Source organism: Tachysurus vachellii, chromosome 24 (genome assembly GCF_030014155.1).
Source record: "Tachysurus vachellii isolate PV-2020 chromosome 24, HZAU_Pvac_v1, whole genome shotgun sequence".
In the NCBI taxonomy this organism is placed as follows: Eukaryota; Metazoa; Chordata; class Actinopteri; order Siluriformes; family Bagridae; genus Tachysurus; species Tachysurus vachellii.
The window spans coordinates 11,924,314-11,940,380 of record NC_083483.1 but is presented as its reverse complement, the minus strand read 5'-3'; the positions used below and the strand labels follow the sequence as shown (position 1 = coordinate 11,940,380).

General features: G+C 35.7%; 1 protein-coding gene and 1 long non-coding RNA gene across 3 annotated transcripts; both read left to right on the top strand.

Moving 5' to 3' along the window:
- Positions 1-963: 963 nt before the first annotated feature.
- LOC132839854 (uncharacterized) lies at positions 964-16,067 on the top strand. Its single transcript, XR_009647767.1, has 2 exons — positions 964-1,034; positions 15,248-16,067. It is a non-coding gene; the product is annotated as an uncharacterized LOC132839854 (long non-coding RNA).
- LOC132839848 (neoverrucotoxin subunit beta-like) lies at positions 3,625-10,931 on the top strand. Of its 2 annotated transcripts, XM_060861047.1 has the most exons (9): positions 3,625-3,689; positions 5,103-5,216; positions 6,511-8,240; positions 8,556-8,612; positions 8,886-8,915; positions 9,046-9,134; positions 9,250-9,445; positions 9,528-9,641; positions 9,944-10,931. In XM_060861047.1, the coding sequence occupies exons 2-9, from the start codon at positions 5,126-5,128 to the stop codon at positions 9,992-9,994; spliced, it is 2,358 nt and encodes a 785-aa protein (XP_060717030.1). In that variant the 5' UTR covers positions 3,625-3,689; positions 5,103-5,125; the 3' UTR covers positions 9,995-10,931. The 2 variants fall into 2 exon arrangements, with proteins under 2 accessions (XP_060717030.1, XP_060717029.1); XM_060861046.1 differs by lacking the exon at positions 3,625-3,689 and having other exon boundaries at positions 4,657-5,216.

The window sequence follows — 16,067 nt, the reverse complement described above, 5'->3', positions numbered from 1 at the left end:
GGACTCTCAAAACGAGACTGTGTAACAGTTTATCCCATAAATCTAGCACTCAGAGCTGAACTGTGCTGAACTGATACTCACACACTCATTCAATATACATTTATGTTTACAGCTGTATTCACTTTAATGCTGTTTTGCACAACACAATTCAATGCTGTTACTGTATGTAAATGCTGTATATGGTCTGTTTACAGGTTGGTGGTATTTTATGTATCTGCCCTGTAGTGTTTGCACTAGGTTGAACATGGCTGATGCACTTTAGGTGCCTTCGACAACTTAGCACTCTGTATAATTTCACTATATAGCGCATCAGTGAAAATAAACGTTTCTTGACTTGAAAAAAGGTGTGTATTTCTTTCTTGTAGTAATGCAATTCTCCTTAAGTTTGGAGTCACTGGGTCACATGACATGGAAACTGTTGAAAAAAATTTCTTTTTTTCTTAAAAAATGAATGTAAAATATGAGAATCCCTCAATTGCAATTTAAAAACTGATGGGTTTTAATTGTCGCTTGTAGTAATACAATTCTGCTTAAGTTTGGAGCCAATGGACCATGTGGCATGAAAATTATTGAAAATAAATCTGAGTTTTGTGTCATTCAATTGTACTTTCAGTAACATACCACTGAATATCGGGTAAATATCCAACCTAAAACTAATTTCACTTCTGTGGAAGGCAATTATGATGTCAACACTGGCAAAATTCCTGTGTAGAGTACATTATTTCCTGAACAAGTGTGGACCTGACTTGTGTTCACATTTATGAGAATAGCGCCATAGTCAGCTTTCACAGTAAGATTTTTATTCCTCAACTGAATTTCTGTTTAAAATCCAACCAGTCAAGTACAGTCAAGTAACATCTTCAGAACACAATGTGAATGTTTCTATAGTTCCAATTGACCTGTATGCAAGATAAATTGGTTACTTCTTGTATCCTGTACTGCGTTCTTGAAATTATTTCTGTATTCTCAGCTTCCAAGCAGCGAGGAAATTCAGACTTGAACTGGTTAGTGTGTCAGTGCTACAGTTGCTGATTGTGCAGTATGTCAACACATTTTCTTTATGTACACGCATGTCACTGCATATATTTGCTCATTTTCTTATCTGTAATTTTAACAATTGGTTGAAATGTAATATAATTTAGTTCTATGTAAAAAACTGACTACCTGGTATCATTGATTGAGCATTTGATAGATGATAACAACCTTCTGAGCCTTCCGGCAGACACAGCATGCCCCAACTGGACCATATCGATGGTCCCATTAACCACTGATAACATCTATTCAATAGTGTGATAACATTCGAAGTGGGTGACCTGACACATTATTTTAACACTGCCATGCTTTAATTTTACTCGTATTTTATTGCTTTTTGTGTTACAGTTTTTTTGTGTGTGTGTAATATGATAATAAAATATGATTATAAATATTAGAATGATTGTAAAAAATATGTGTTTTTTTGGTAGGGAGTCAGGCAAGTCCCACTGTATTTTTCTTTTCTGTCCCTTCAGGTAGGAATAGTTACCTAATTATTAGACTCTTTTTGTTTATTATTTGGGCTTGGGCCCACCCAAAATACAGGCTAGTTAGTCCATAATCCAGAGTTTTTCTGTTTGTTCACTGTGCTGTATATACCACAATCACAATAGATCAACTTGATTTCACAGTAATGTTCAGTCGTTGGTGCTATTTTATGTATCTGCCCTGTAGTGTTTGCACTAGGTTGAACATGGTTGATGCACTTTACAGTAGGTGCCTTCGACAACTTAGCACTCTGTATAATTTCACTATATAGCGCATCAGTGAAAGTAAAAGCTTCTTGACTTGAAAAGAGGTGTGTATTTCTTTATCGTAGTAATGCAATTCTGCTTAAGATTGGAGTCACTGGGTCACATGACATGGAAACTGTTGAAATAATTTTAATTTTTTCATACAAAATTAATCTAAAATATAAGAATCCAATTGCAAATAAAAACTGATGTGTTTCAATTGTCGCTTGTAGTAATACAATTCTGCTTAAGTTTGGAGCCAATGGACCATGTGGCATGAAAACTATTGAAAATAAATCTGAGTTCAATTGTCAGATTTGTCAATTGTCAAAAGTCATTCAATTGTACTTTCAGTAACATACCACTGAATATCGGGTAAATACCCAACCTAAAACTAATTTCACTTCTGTGGAAGGCAATTATGATGTCAACACTGGCAAAATTCCTGTGTAGAGTACATTATTTCCTGAACAAGTGTGGACCTGACTTGTGTTCACATTTATGAGAATAGCGCCATAGTCAGCTTTCACAGTAAGATTTTTATTCCTCAACTGAATTTCTGTTTAAAATCCAACCAGTCAAGAACACAATGTGAATGTTTCTATAGTTCCAATTGACCTGAATGCAAGATAAATTGGTTACTTCTTGTATCCTGTACTGCGTTCTTGAAATTATTTCTGTATTCTCAGCTAAAAAACTGATGTGTTTTAATTGTCGCTTATAGTAATACAATTCTGCTTAGGTTTGGAGCCAATGGACCATGTGGCATGAAAATTGTTCTTTTAAAAACATATAACTGATGATCTGTTTAATATCCAACCTAAAACTAATTTCACCTCTGTGGAAGCTAATTGTGATGTCAACAATGGCAAAATTCCTGTGTAGATTACATTATTTCCTGAACAAGTGTGGACCAGAGCTGTGTTCACATTTAGGAAAATAGCGCCACAGTCAGCTTTCACAGTACCAGTTTTTATTTTCGAAACTGCCAGTGTTAAAAGATCATAATTGTCTATAGAATCTCGCTCTTGACTTTAAGGTGAAGGATAACCATGGTTTTGGCAAGTGTGATAGCTGTAACCAGTGTTAAATAAAAATGTACTTCATAAGAATTAGTTTTGATTGATTAATTAATTAATTGATTGGTTTATAATGGTTTATATAGTGAAAGAGAAAGAGTTACATACAGCCAGGGGTACAAAATATTTACACAAATTAGCATATTTTCTTCTTTCTAATTTATTTTTAACTCTGATATTGTTTAAAGGTATTGATGAACTAAATAAAAGAAGTTTCTGAAGCATGCTTTGGCATAGGACATGTGACTGTTGATACTGAACATTGATTGATATTCCCTGTCAAACCAAAACACCCAACAGGAGATACTGGATTGTTTTCTTCATTATTGACTTGTTTATGCTGTGTGTACAGTCAAGTTTATTTGAAGTCTGAACCCTTTGTGTCAGTCCTACAGTTCCTAATTCTATATTTCAAAACACATTCGTCATGTATAAGTGAAGTAAGCAAAAAGGTCTTCAATTCTATAGAAAAATTAATTTATCCATTTTTTTGGCTTAATACATTTTAGTGCATCTTACACTAAAAACATTATTTTCCCCGTTTTTAAAATATAGAACATAATAAAAAAGCCTTTATGCACAAATACTGTGAATTGTTGTGTATTTGTTTATTTAAAATGATCGTTTTGTAATACGTTGTAGATAATTATGGAGCTGTTGTGTAAGAGTTTGTGGACTCTCCCTTTCCGCATAACCTAATAACGGTTAAGTGCACAAAAAACCGCGCCCCTGCAATTTACATGCGGCTATATTAACCGTGCTCTCTGTCCTGCTGCAGTTGCTGTGTGTGATCTTCCTCTTGTCCTGGCTAGAAGACGGAGACAGAGAGACGTCGTAGCGTGACGTAAGTGCTTGTGCACACAAATTATTTGATTTAAAGTATCTAAAATCGATACTATTCACATTCTGTACCGAAAACCTTGTCCTGTTTTCAAACCAGAGTCAAAGCATCCTATATATCTAAAATCTGCACCTTCTAAAATTTAAGGTGCAGATAAAAATGTTTATTAATAATTTTATTAATTAGTTTATGTATTTTTTTTTTTTTTACATCTCTTTATATAGTAAAAAACGTACAGATAGAAGGGAGAAGGGAAAAAGAGAAAAAAATGAATGCAAAGTATAGAGTATCAGAGGTTATATTTAATAAAACTTACTCAAAATATTTCCATAAATTATATTATATTTTTTAGCTTTGACATTGTTTAAAGTTATTGTCTTCAAGAATAAGAATAATATTATTTTCTCTGTATTTATAATTACGTATGCCAGATTCAGCCAATAGAAACAGCTTATTGCTGAAAGAAAGATTGTGCTGAAAGAAAGACAAATAGAAAAAGAAGGAAAAGACTTTCCTCCTAAATTGTTTAAAAAGACAATTTTTTTAAAGAACACAAGTCAGAATTTTTTACACCCCTTTCTGTACTTTCTTATTAGAATTAAATTGAACAAACATACCAACAAGCTGTCCAAATAAAGTAAAATTAAGGAACAATCGCATACAAACTTACAGTTTTACCTGAAATGTTTACTTACATTTTATGCTTGAATAAGTAACAATTTCTAAATTTTTTGGTATACCTCTTCATGTTGTAAAAGCATCTGGAGGGCAAGGTTAATATTGTGGACATGAGGAGTAAACTAAGATGTCATCTTATTACTCCTCCATGGCCCATTGCTTGACTGATAACAATGGGTACACTCAACCAAAAGAAGGCGTTGTAACAGGAAGCAGCTTTATGGCAGAGTTATACAGTAAGTGTGGGGGAAGCCACTGGCCTTGGTCTTGATATTCAGTGATACATAGCATTGTGAATAGTTTTTTTTTTGACTGAGATGGAGGAAAGAATAAGCTCAGGTGTGCAGAAGCAGTGGCTGAAGCAACAGATAGACCAGCAAGTGAGTTGTTTATGGTGTGCTTGCATGAAGTCATGAGCAGTACCCTGGTGTGCTTGTTGTAGAGCGAGCCAACCTACAGGTTGAAGTAGATTGGGCCCACATCACTGGCCTGAATTTTGGGAGAGCAAGTCTGTGGGAATGTTGAGGTAATGAATGGTGGCTACATCGAAGAAGTTACCCACCACCCCAGAATGGATCAGCACTGTAAAGGGATAAACAGTGTCTGAGTACTGTATCATGACATTTTAATTGAAAATAGTTTAAATGACCTTCTTAGTTCAAACGGTCTCTCTGAACAATGTTCCTGGTCTTTTGAATCAAACCAGTCCTGTTTTTCTCTGCTCTTCACATTTTCTAGCCTTCTCTTATTTCCTGCAAGTCATGGATTCCAAATGCATGGAAATAGCTGCCCTGGGAAGACCTTTGTATCCTGGCATGCTGTATGATTGCCGAAGTGACTCCTTTATTCCAGGTGCAGTTTACATAATCGTCATTTAATTACCTGTTGCATTCTAAAGATGCTGATCAGCAGTAATACCTTAGAAATGTTAGAAAAATTCAAACCTTATGACCTTATGACTCATTGTTATTGCCATATAAAGGCCAAAATGATTATCTGATACCTTTTTGAAATATTAAATGTCTAAAATTACATGAATTGGAAAAAGTATAGACATACAAACCTACTTCAGGATACTATTTTCATCAGGGCCGTGCACAGACATTTTTAGGTTGGTGGTTGCTTGTTAACACAAATTATCCAGTTATTACAAAATGTACAATTAAAAGAGAATATAGCACACGCTCAAATACATTTTAGACTTTATTGTACATGTTTTGATAGAACATAACAACAATTACACATTGCTGATAATGCTTTTAATGCATGTTTGCAGTGTTGAACTGCCTTTAGCAGCCTCCTTTCACTCTTTCTCTCTCTGTCTCTGTCTTCTTTTTTGTGAAGGCATTGTTTTTTGGTTAGTCTTTTTTGCGGGGGGGGGGGGGGTGTCTACAAAGTGTGCTAACAACAGAAAATGTAGTTGTTTGTATTAGATCTGATCGAGAGTACAATAATTTGATTAGACAAACAGCTAATTCTAAGAACGTGAATATGTTGTTAGTTGTTAGCACTAGTAGAAGACCAAGAGCAAAACATTACCGACATAAATACAAAAACTTTCGTGTCGTGTTCAGTACTAGTTTCAAGAGAGGGCCGCAGACACATACAGTACTGTGAGTGATGCTGCGCTTGCGGCGTGCGGAGCGAGCTGGAAAACCTGGAGCGGTTTAGCGGAATCAGCGGAATGTTTTGAGCGGAGCGGTGGGGGTGGGGAACAGGGGCACCTCAGTCGATGAGGGCAGAGGGGCAGTGGCTCTGGCCACCCGGCCACCCCCATGTGCACGGCCCTGATTTTCATGGTGATATTATTTGCCAGTTGTGGTTTAGAGAGTTTCTTCAGTGAGGAAGAATTCACCTGGTAGTGTGATGTTATAGGAAAACATGGGGTGGTGTGTTGGAGCTTAATGTTGAGGATGGAGTTACTGTTTCCACTACAAAGTTGATTGTTTTATAAGCAGATGACATGAAAATGTATTATTTTTGTTGTTATGTAAGTTATAAGGTTGAATCATTTTCAATTGTAGTTGCATTTAGTAATATTTTGTCATCCGATTTATCCATTTTTTTCTATATATCATTGGAAATGTTTGAAAGATAACAAATATTTGTAAAATCATTCTCATTTTTAATCACTTTCCTGATTCAGGTGTTACTTTATGGGATAAAAATGCATTGAGTGATGACCTTGATGTGCATCAGAAGCCTAAAACACATCTGAAACTTGCAGCCTCTGATAGTCTCAGTGATAAGGCAAACCTCCTAGACATAAGTGCTTCCCTTAAAGCCAGTTTCCTAAGTGGATTGGTGGAGGTTGGAGGATCGGCCAAGTACCTGCAAGATACCAAATCTTCAGCACATCAGTCCAGAGTTACTATGCAGTACAGCCAGACAACAACATTTGAACAGCTCACTATGAAGGAGCTCGGTAATATCACCTACCCACAAGTATTTGACCAGAAAACAGCCACTCATGTAGTTACAGCTGTACAGTATGGAGCTCAGGTTTTCATGGTGTTTGATTATAAGAGAACAGAAAATGAGAGCAAACAGAAAATTGAAGGAAACCTTCATGCAGTGGTCAAGAAGATCCCTACCATTTCCATTGAGGGGCAAGCATCCCTTAACATGACTGAAGATGAAAAAAAAATGGCTGAGAATATTAGTGTCACATTTTATGGTGACATTAAACTTGAAGAAAACCCCACCACATATAAGGATGCCCTGGAAGTGTACAAAAAGGTGCCTGCTCTGATGAAGCAACAAGGTAAAGGTGTGCCTCTGACAGTGTGGCTGTATCCTCTCAATCTTTTGAATGATAAGGCTGCAAAGTTGGTGAGAGAAATTAATTTGAGCCCGTTGTATGAAGCAGAAAGTTTGCTTGAGGAATTTGGTGAAATGGAGAGAATATGCAATGATTTGATCAAAAGACAAATAACGGATAATTTCCCTGATCTAAAAGACAGGTTGCTAAAGTTTCAGGCATTACACAGAAAGTATACAAGTTTGTTTAAGATCGCACTATGCAGAGTTCTACCAGCGATTCGTGGTGGGACAAAAGAGGACAAGGCACTAGGGGACATCCTGAGCATCCATTACACATCACCCTTCAGTGTAAGCATCATTAACAAATGGTTGGATGACATTACAACTGAATTAAATATACTGAGCTCCTATACTGTTGGGTTGAAAGACATCACAGTTGTGAAATCATCAGGGTCATTAAATTCCATTTGTTTTCACCCTGATGTTGATGTGGTGGTATGTTTGTCATTTACCTCTCTAAAATATGAAGACTCATACCTAGCAGCCTTACAGGACTTTGAGAACACTGAATCATTTAAAATGTTGGGGAAAGCAGCACAGCCTTGGTTCACTTCTCCTGACATTCCTGCAAGGATGAAGCAGAATCTTTCTCTCTTTACCTCTTTTTTAAAGGGCAATAAAAATGAGAAGAGAATCAAATTCATCATTGCCTCCATATCAGATCCCAGCAATCCAGGATCCTCAATCCAACTTTATCAGAATGGCTCTCTGACAGATCCTAAGTTCCAGCCTGTATCCAAACCTCCCAAACCTGAAGTGGAGACCAGTGATGGGAAAGTTACCCTGAAGCTTTCAAAATCCCCAACTGGAAAGACTGTACACTTCAGAGTCGAGTACAGGATGACACCTTCAAATGATTCAGCAGCTGATGTTGAGGGATGGACAGTCAAAGACACGTCAAATGCACAGGACACCTTCACATTGACTGGACTAAAGCCAACAGAAAAATACTGGGTCCGATACAGAGCTGTTAGTGATGTGGGAGTGAGTGAAGCAAGCAACTCTGTCCCCTTCACCATTATTGGAAAGCTCACTGTGACAGTAGACCAATGGGTGAGTTAAGATGATATATTATATACAATTCCTGTTCATCCATGCATATAGGCTGGTTTTAATTTTTTAATAGCTAAATGTAATATAAAAAAAAAATAGACTTTAATAGACTTTTAATTTTATTTATATATCTTTTTATTTTAGAGTTTTTAAGTCCTAGTATTTCACTACACATATTTTCTACACATATTTGTCTTATTATTGGTATAGAAGTAAAAAATATTAAATACATAAATTGAATGATTAATATTTGTGAGCAATATGTAGACGTGTATTTTTATTTATTTTTGTTGTACATAATTTCTTTTCCCACAGAACCTCTCTGTACCTCAACTCATTTATAACCTAAGGACTAAAATAATGAACAGTCCTGTAAGTAATAACAGTTCAAAACAAATCCTTAAATCATATTATATACATGGATCAAAACAAATTATTTCTATATTCATTAACATTTACATTGATATTTACAGGTAAATTTTTGATATAATATGGAAAGAAATCCGCAAATCAGGCAGCAAATATCTTGCAAGTTTTTTTGCTATGACAGCTCTCCCCAATGTTAACTTTATAGAATTATAGGTTTGTCATAAATGGGGAGAAAACATGTTCTTCATATGTTCTTTGATTTTTTCTGACATCCAGCCTGATGTACCACGTCCAGTCTGCAACCCTGTGGGTAACATCTTCATGTCATCTTCAAAATGAATGAACAAGCTAAACGATTGCAGGTTTATGCATTTTTATAAAATTACCACAGTTAAAGATTCATTGTTATAACATGAATGATGCTTAACCATAACAGAGCAATCCGTATTTGGGATCAATCCCTGGAGGCTTGAGACCTGGTGTGGCTTTGTTCTTTCAAGGGAAAGTTCCATCAAATTTTAATTGGTATGATGAATATATTTTCTTTTAATGACATTTTCATTAAAAAAAAAAAAAAAGGAAAAAGAAAATTTACTCAAATCTGGTACAGTCTATTAAATGTTGAAATAATTTCTTTCAGCTTTGCAATAAATTTGCAGACTGGACCGAAGTACCTTCATGACGTCGCTTTCCACTTCAACCCCCGTATATCCTCTGTGGTCCTTGACAGCTGCAGGAATGAGACATGGGATAATGTAGAGTTGCTACCAGCAGGCCCATTTGTCAAAGAAGCAGCTTTTGATATCATCATGGTTATTAACCCAGAATGCTATAAGGTGAGATATTAAGGAGAAAATAATTTAAAGGGTAAAGACTATAAGCATTTGTTTTAAATAAGCTCACACTTTATATTTTCAGGTGCTGGTGAATGGCCTGGAATACTGCACGTTCAAGCACCGTAGACCGTTGGATAAAGTGACTGCAATTTTTATTAAAGGAGACATCTTCATGAACACCATTGCCATTATCAAAGTAAGTCATGTAAAAAAACAGAGTCTCTAGTTTTTAGCAGGGTCTGTATCTAACAGTTCCAAAATTCACCAACAAAATCCCAGAATAGTGTGAACTCAATAGTAGGTTTAGCCTTGGTAACCTCAGTAATTAACCAAGACCTATATGTTTAGCTGCATCCTGCCTTTAAATTGTACATTTTGGGAAATCTGTAAATACAAAATCAAGTCACAATTTCTAAAATATATCATTTAAATAAGTTTTAGGTATACATTATAACAAACAGGAATGTCAACAGATGCTTTCATTTTTTTATTTAATAGGTGGATGATGTTAATCTGAACGTCAGCGTCTCCAGTCCTGGCAACATTTAAGGATTCAAATCTTCTCCATTACCAATGACATTTATTTTGGTATATTTCTGCTCAGTTATTTTAGAATTACAACAGTTTATGGGTATGATTTGTCTTTTTATTAATCAGTAATATGTTAAATCAGCAACTACTGAGCATTTTTATGAGATTTTTGTTAGAAATGCATACTATATATTTTTTATTAGACTTTTTTCTTAAATACAGTCAAAAATATAGGTCATTTGCAATAGCTAAATAGATAGATAGGTACTTTATTAATTCCCCCTGAGGAAAGTGGCAGCCGAACATAACCATACAATACAAAGGATAAAATATATAGAATTACAGTAGATACAGAAATTACACTGTACAAAAGTACATAGAATATACACAAAAAATGTATTCATCCACTGATACACAAAATGTACCCAATATATAAACAGATGCAGAATATGTATGAATTGTCCTTCATTTTTAATGGAATGTAGTTCACTAAAAAAACTGAAAAAGTTCAAAAGTGCCTCTGCACATGAGGGATGTATTTTACAGTCACTGACAGAACTGTATTTAGCCGGTTAGCATCACTCGCTTTTGCAGCGGTGCCCAAGCACACCACAGCCTAGAAAAGGAAGCTGGCCACCACAGACTGAGAGAAGTCTAGTTAAAAGTCTTCAATGATTAAAATGATGCTCTGTGGAAATCTCCAAAATCTCTTATTTGAGTCTCCTATTTCGGCTCCTCCTTAAATACTGAAGTAAATTTCACCAGTAGAGAGCGCTCATTATTCTTTTCTAAAAATGTGCACTATTATAAAGTATAAATAAATTGACTAATTATTACTCTAGCCCGAATGTATTATGGTGTGTTTTGCGATTTTCTTGCTTTGTAATTACAAATTGATTCAATCATTTTATCAATGTACTGCTTATAATCATTAAATAAATGGTGATAAAATTAAGGTTAAGGTTTGTCACACTGTCTGAACTTTATTTTCTTTGGCTAAAATAATATCATTAAACCTAATGTGTTTTCTCTCTTGAAGGTATCATAATATATTAAGACCTAATATCCTAAAAAAAAAAAAGGCTTAGATTTATCTCATTTACACAGCAGAGCAGTTGTGTGTTAAGGGCCTTGTGTGAGAGCATGTGTTCAGTTATTATACAGAGAATTGACTGCATTTAGTCTTATTAGGCATGTGACATATTTGTTTGTTTGTTACTTTATTTTCTGGGGAAATATATATATATTAATCATTCATATAAATACAGATTTATGGCTTCTCCATCTAATATATAAAATGAGAAGTGAGAGAGCAAATAAACAAAAAATGTGATCAAAGGAGCACAATTCAGACCTAAATGTAATTTTGAGTTATCAGTTCATCTACCAGCATGTTTTTGGAGGTAGCAGAAATCAGAGAACCAAAAGCCACCCATATGAACTTACAACCACCCGGAGACTCTGAACTGTTCAAATGTCAAATGGCAGGTATAAATAGGGCAACACATTAGGGATAATAATGAACAGGGGACTGAACACATGAAATGAACACATGACACTAAACAAGGATTAGCAATCCACCTGCAAACACTCCCTCTGGTGGACTGGCAGTGAATTGTCCCAATAGTTCCTTACAACTTGCTTTATTGTATGAAAATAATAAACACAAGAGAACTTTTTAAAGTAAATGAAAGAAAACATTTGAGTTTTTTGCAACCTAAATCCAAAAGAGAAACAATGAATAGAGTTGTGTGAGAAAGTCAAGATGGTTTTCTAAGACTACACACTGATTCTATTCCCATTTTATTTATTCATGTGACCCCAAGGATTTGAAGTGTGACCTTCCTGTGAAAGGCAAAGTTGTTTCTTTTTGTGTCTGAACCCCCTGCTGCTTTTAAACAAGCTTGTCTGCTTGTCTACTAACTTCAGGAACAGCTGAAAGTCTTACATATATTAGAATAACAGTCAGAATACAGCTATGAATTAATCCCTAACCACGTTATTTGTAAAAATAAAAAACAGTCACAAGACTGAGACACGGGAGAAGGAGAGGAACATGTGAGGTTCTTGTGCTAAGACTTTGCATTCTTATGAGTTCATGTGGGAGTTAATGCCAACACGCTGTGAAACAAAATGATCCATTAGATTAGACATGCTATCATCATGGATTCAACATACTTCAGGTCCAAATCTCTAGAATTTGTTTTTGGATAATTTAACATACAGTATGATAACAATATCATAATGAAAAATATTCCACTGATTCATATAATTCATTCAGCAAATAAACTTCATTCTTAGAGCACAGCACTATTAAAATTTCATGTGTTCGGTTAGAAGGTGGCTATAACAGCAGCTCTGACCATAGTGGCATTTGCAAAGCAAAGTAGATGATGATAAGGATTTGCTCATTCCAGTACATTATCAAGGATGTGTATAGCAGAGTCTCCAGATAAACTAGTAGTTTAGTAGAATAGTAGTTATTTTAGTGAGGTTTTTATTTAGCATTTGTAGAAGTAGTCTCCACTGTCAGTGCTATGAAACAGTCAGAGGTAAAACTGTATATTTACATTTAGAGAAAGGTCTTCAGGACAGAGACATTTGCTCTTTCTCAAGATCATGACAAGCTGATTTCCTGATCTGTACTCTAGCCTGGGCTTTCCTGACGTTCCAGCACTTACACCATAAGATGACATCGTTAATGGCACCTGTATAAAGCTGAGACAGAAGGCCATACCAGGAGCTTCTATGCTTACTTGGTGTTGTGATGTATTGTATTCCGTTTCGTGTTTTGCTGTTGCTACTCTGGTTCTAGTCCTTGCCTTCCTCGTCTAGGAGTTCTGTCCATTCTTGATTTGGTTTTGGCTGCCTTGTTTGTAATATCATTGTGTTGAATCTATTGATATTATATACAGTATATATCACTGGTAGTAGGGGTGTAACTGACATTTTTGTTGGGGAGTAGGAGTTGTATCATTTTCTTAATAATGGAGGTTAGGGAAGGCATTTGTCATTTTGCTAGTTTTTGTTTTGTGTGTACATTAGATTAGATCAACACACATTAGATCAACTTGATTTCACTGCTATGTTAGGTGTGTCATTGCTGCTAACTCTGACTTAGGGTGAACCGCACTCTTAGCTCATATTAACTATTTTAATTATAGTGATAACACTATAATTGATACAAATAAAACAATGAAAAGACTCTCCAGACCTGGATGAGAATGAGCAAACTTCTTTATTGCAGTCAATCAGCCAACACTTCCATTGAGCTCAAGGAAAAATCTCTAAGTCAAAAGCAATCAAATGAAAAACCCAAAAGACCTCCACCTGCAACCCAAAAGGTTCTACCTCTCCCCAGAAAATCTCCTCAATATATACCCTGGCACCTCTAGGTGCCTCCTAGACATTCAGGTAACTTCTCATTATTTCCATATTTCATCATTTACATGTCCTTTCTAAATTCCCCTTATTTTACAGAATTACCTCCTACGCCTCCTACTGTAAGTGACCTTTCCTGACTTCCCTATATTTCCCAGAATCAAGGTATGCCCTTTACTCATATGCCCATATATGGATTTTCCTTTTAATTTCCTATTATTTTCGACCTACTTGCTCAAGAGACCTTCACTTCCTTGTTCTTGAGTCATTTGCCACTCAATCTTCCGTAACACAGACGTCATGTTGATTAAGCCTCTTTTGCAGCTACAATGAGTAAGTTTCCTCATTTCTTTTCTTGCTATTCTATACTGTATATGATTTCTACTGATTATATAATTGATTGATTATATGTTAACGTTATGAGTTTGAGTTATGATAAAAGTTCTTACTTATATTGGTTATGTTGTATTGCTATTTTTGCTAAGCCCTTGCTGTTTATAATGTTGCTTTGTATATAAGTGGAGTTCTATGTTGACTCCTTAAGCGTGCTGAACTTATGAATTTTGTTATGATCTCAGTATTGCACATGCATATTTTAAGCCTTAGTTCCTCTATTTCTACTAAATGTCAGGTTCCCCTTTTCCCTTAGATCCTCAATCTCAGAGTAAGCAGGTTTGTCCAGTTGGTCGAATGATTCAGATGTCTCACCCTACTCCCTGCATGAGGCCTGTTTCAGGTGACTGGTTACCATCGCTTTCAGCTGTCTCATATAACACATGATCTTTCTAAGTTCATGGAACAGCTCCTGAACTCCCTGAGCGTCCTTTCACAACATCAGTAGTGTCAGTAGTCTTCCAACCAAACCCCTTTGTCTGATCTTGTTGATCAGAGAACTCAGACTGACGGCTGTCCTCATGCTGAATCTTGCTGCCCTGAGCTTGGAACTCATGCTTCTCCTCCATCTCCTCCTTTTCCCCTATATTCGCCCTCTCTCCCCTGCTTCAGCATCTTCTCCCTCTGAGTCTGAACCTGGATCCCCAGATTACACTCCTACTTCTCCTAGGCCTGATAGCACTGAGCCTGGCTACTTTTACTATGTTTATGATTACAATACACTTCTTTTCTTGTTAACACTTTGACTCAAGTGTGGTTATATGTGTATATGTATATATGTTAATCATATACAGTATTACCTTAAAACTATTACAACATCTGGCCTATTCCCATATGTCTTATGACATCAATTGTAATATTTTGTAAGGCATAATACTTTACTTTGGGGCACATTCTTGAGTTTCAAGACTTTTCACAACACTGCTATTGTATGTAAATGCTGTGTATGGTCTGTTTACAGGTTGGTGGTATTTTATGTATCTGCCCTGTAGTGTTTGCACTAGGTTGAACATGGTTGATGCACTCTAGGTGCCAAGGACAACTTAGCCCTCTGTTGTTATTTGTTGTACCATTGTTCTGGAGAAACATTGTTCAATTCCACTATATACTACATCAGCGATTTCTGGTCAAAATGAAAATAAAAGCTTCTTAGTAATGCAGTTCTGCTTAAGATTGGAGTCACTGGGTCACATGACATGGAAAGTGTTGAAAAAAAATGTTATTTTTTCATAGAAAATGAATCTAAAATATAAGAATCCCTCAACTGCAATTAAAAACTGATGTGTTTCAGATTCGGTTGCTGATTGTAAGTCAACACACGTTCTTTATGTACACGAATATCACTGCATATATTTGCACATTTTCTGATCTGTAATTTTAACAATTGGTTGAAATGTAATATAATTTAGTTCCATGTAAAAAAACTAACTACCTGACATTATTTTCACACTGCCATGCTTTAATTTTACTTGTATTTTATTGCTTTTTGCGTTACAGTTTTTATTTTTGGGTAATGATTGTCAGCGGTGCGGGATAAAAACAGACCCAAATGCAGGATAGCTAAAATAAGCAGGTTTATTAAATAAAAAAAAACACACAAAACAAGGACACCGACAAAACAAGACGCGACCAAGGACGTGACCAAGGACGAGGATTCCGCGCCGCCACAGGCAACGCGGCACAGCTAAATACACATGACAATCAACACATAAGGAACAGGTGTGCAGAGGCGGGGAGGAAGAGACAAGGTCGGGGCAGACACATGACACAGAACATAAACAAAAGCACATGGCCAAAGTCCTGGCTGGATCCTGACAATGATTATAAATATTATAATGATTATAATAAAATATTTGTGTTTTTTTGGTAGGGAGTCAAGAACGTCCCACTGTATTTTTCTTTTCTTTCCCTTCAGGAAAGAATAATTACCTAATTATTAGACTCATTTTGTTCATTATTTGGACTAGGGCCCACCCTGAAGAGATGCCATTGTACCATTCTTTGTATGTGTTTTTTCTAAGAATGATAACTGGAAATGTCACATGTTTGTTTAAGGACTTTCTTTGAAATGTGATCAATGTTGTGTAAAAAAATGAAAAAGGTTTACTTGTGAAACAGAACCACAGTTGTAGTAGGAGATATTGTTGTAATGTAGTCAATGATTGAGAATGTTTTCCTTTCTGCAGTTTCTGTTTGAAACATGCTTATAAAATCTCAATGTAATGAATGATCTGGTCCGTTCCTTTTTCATGCTACATGAGGAGCGTTGGGTCCAGTTGCACAGCAGCACAAATAAATTGTGAACCTCTTTACTCTT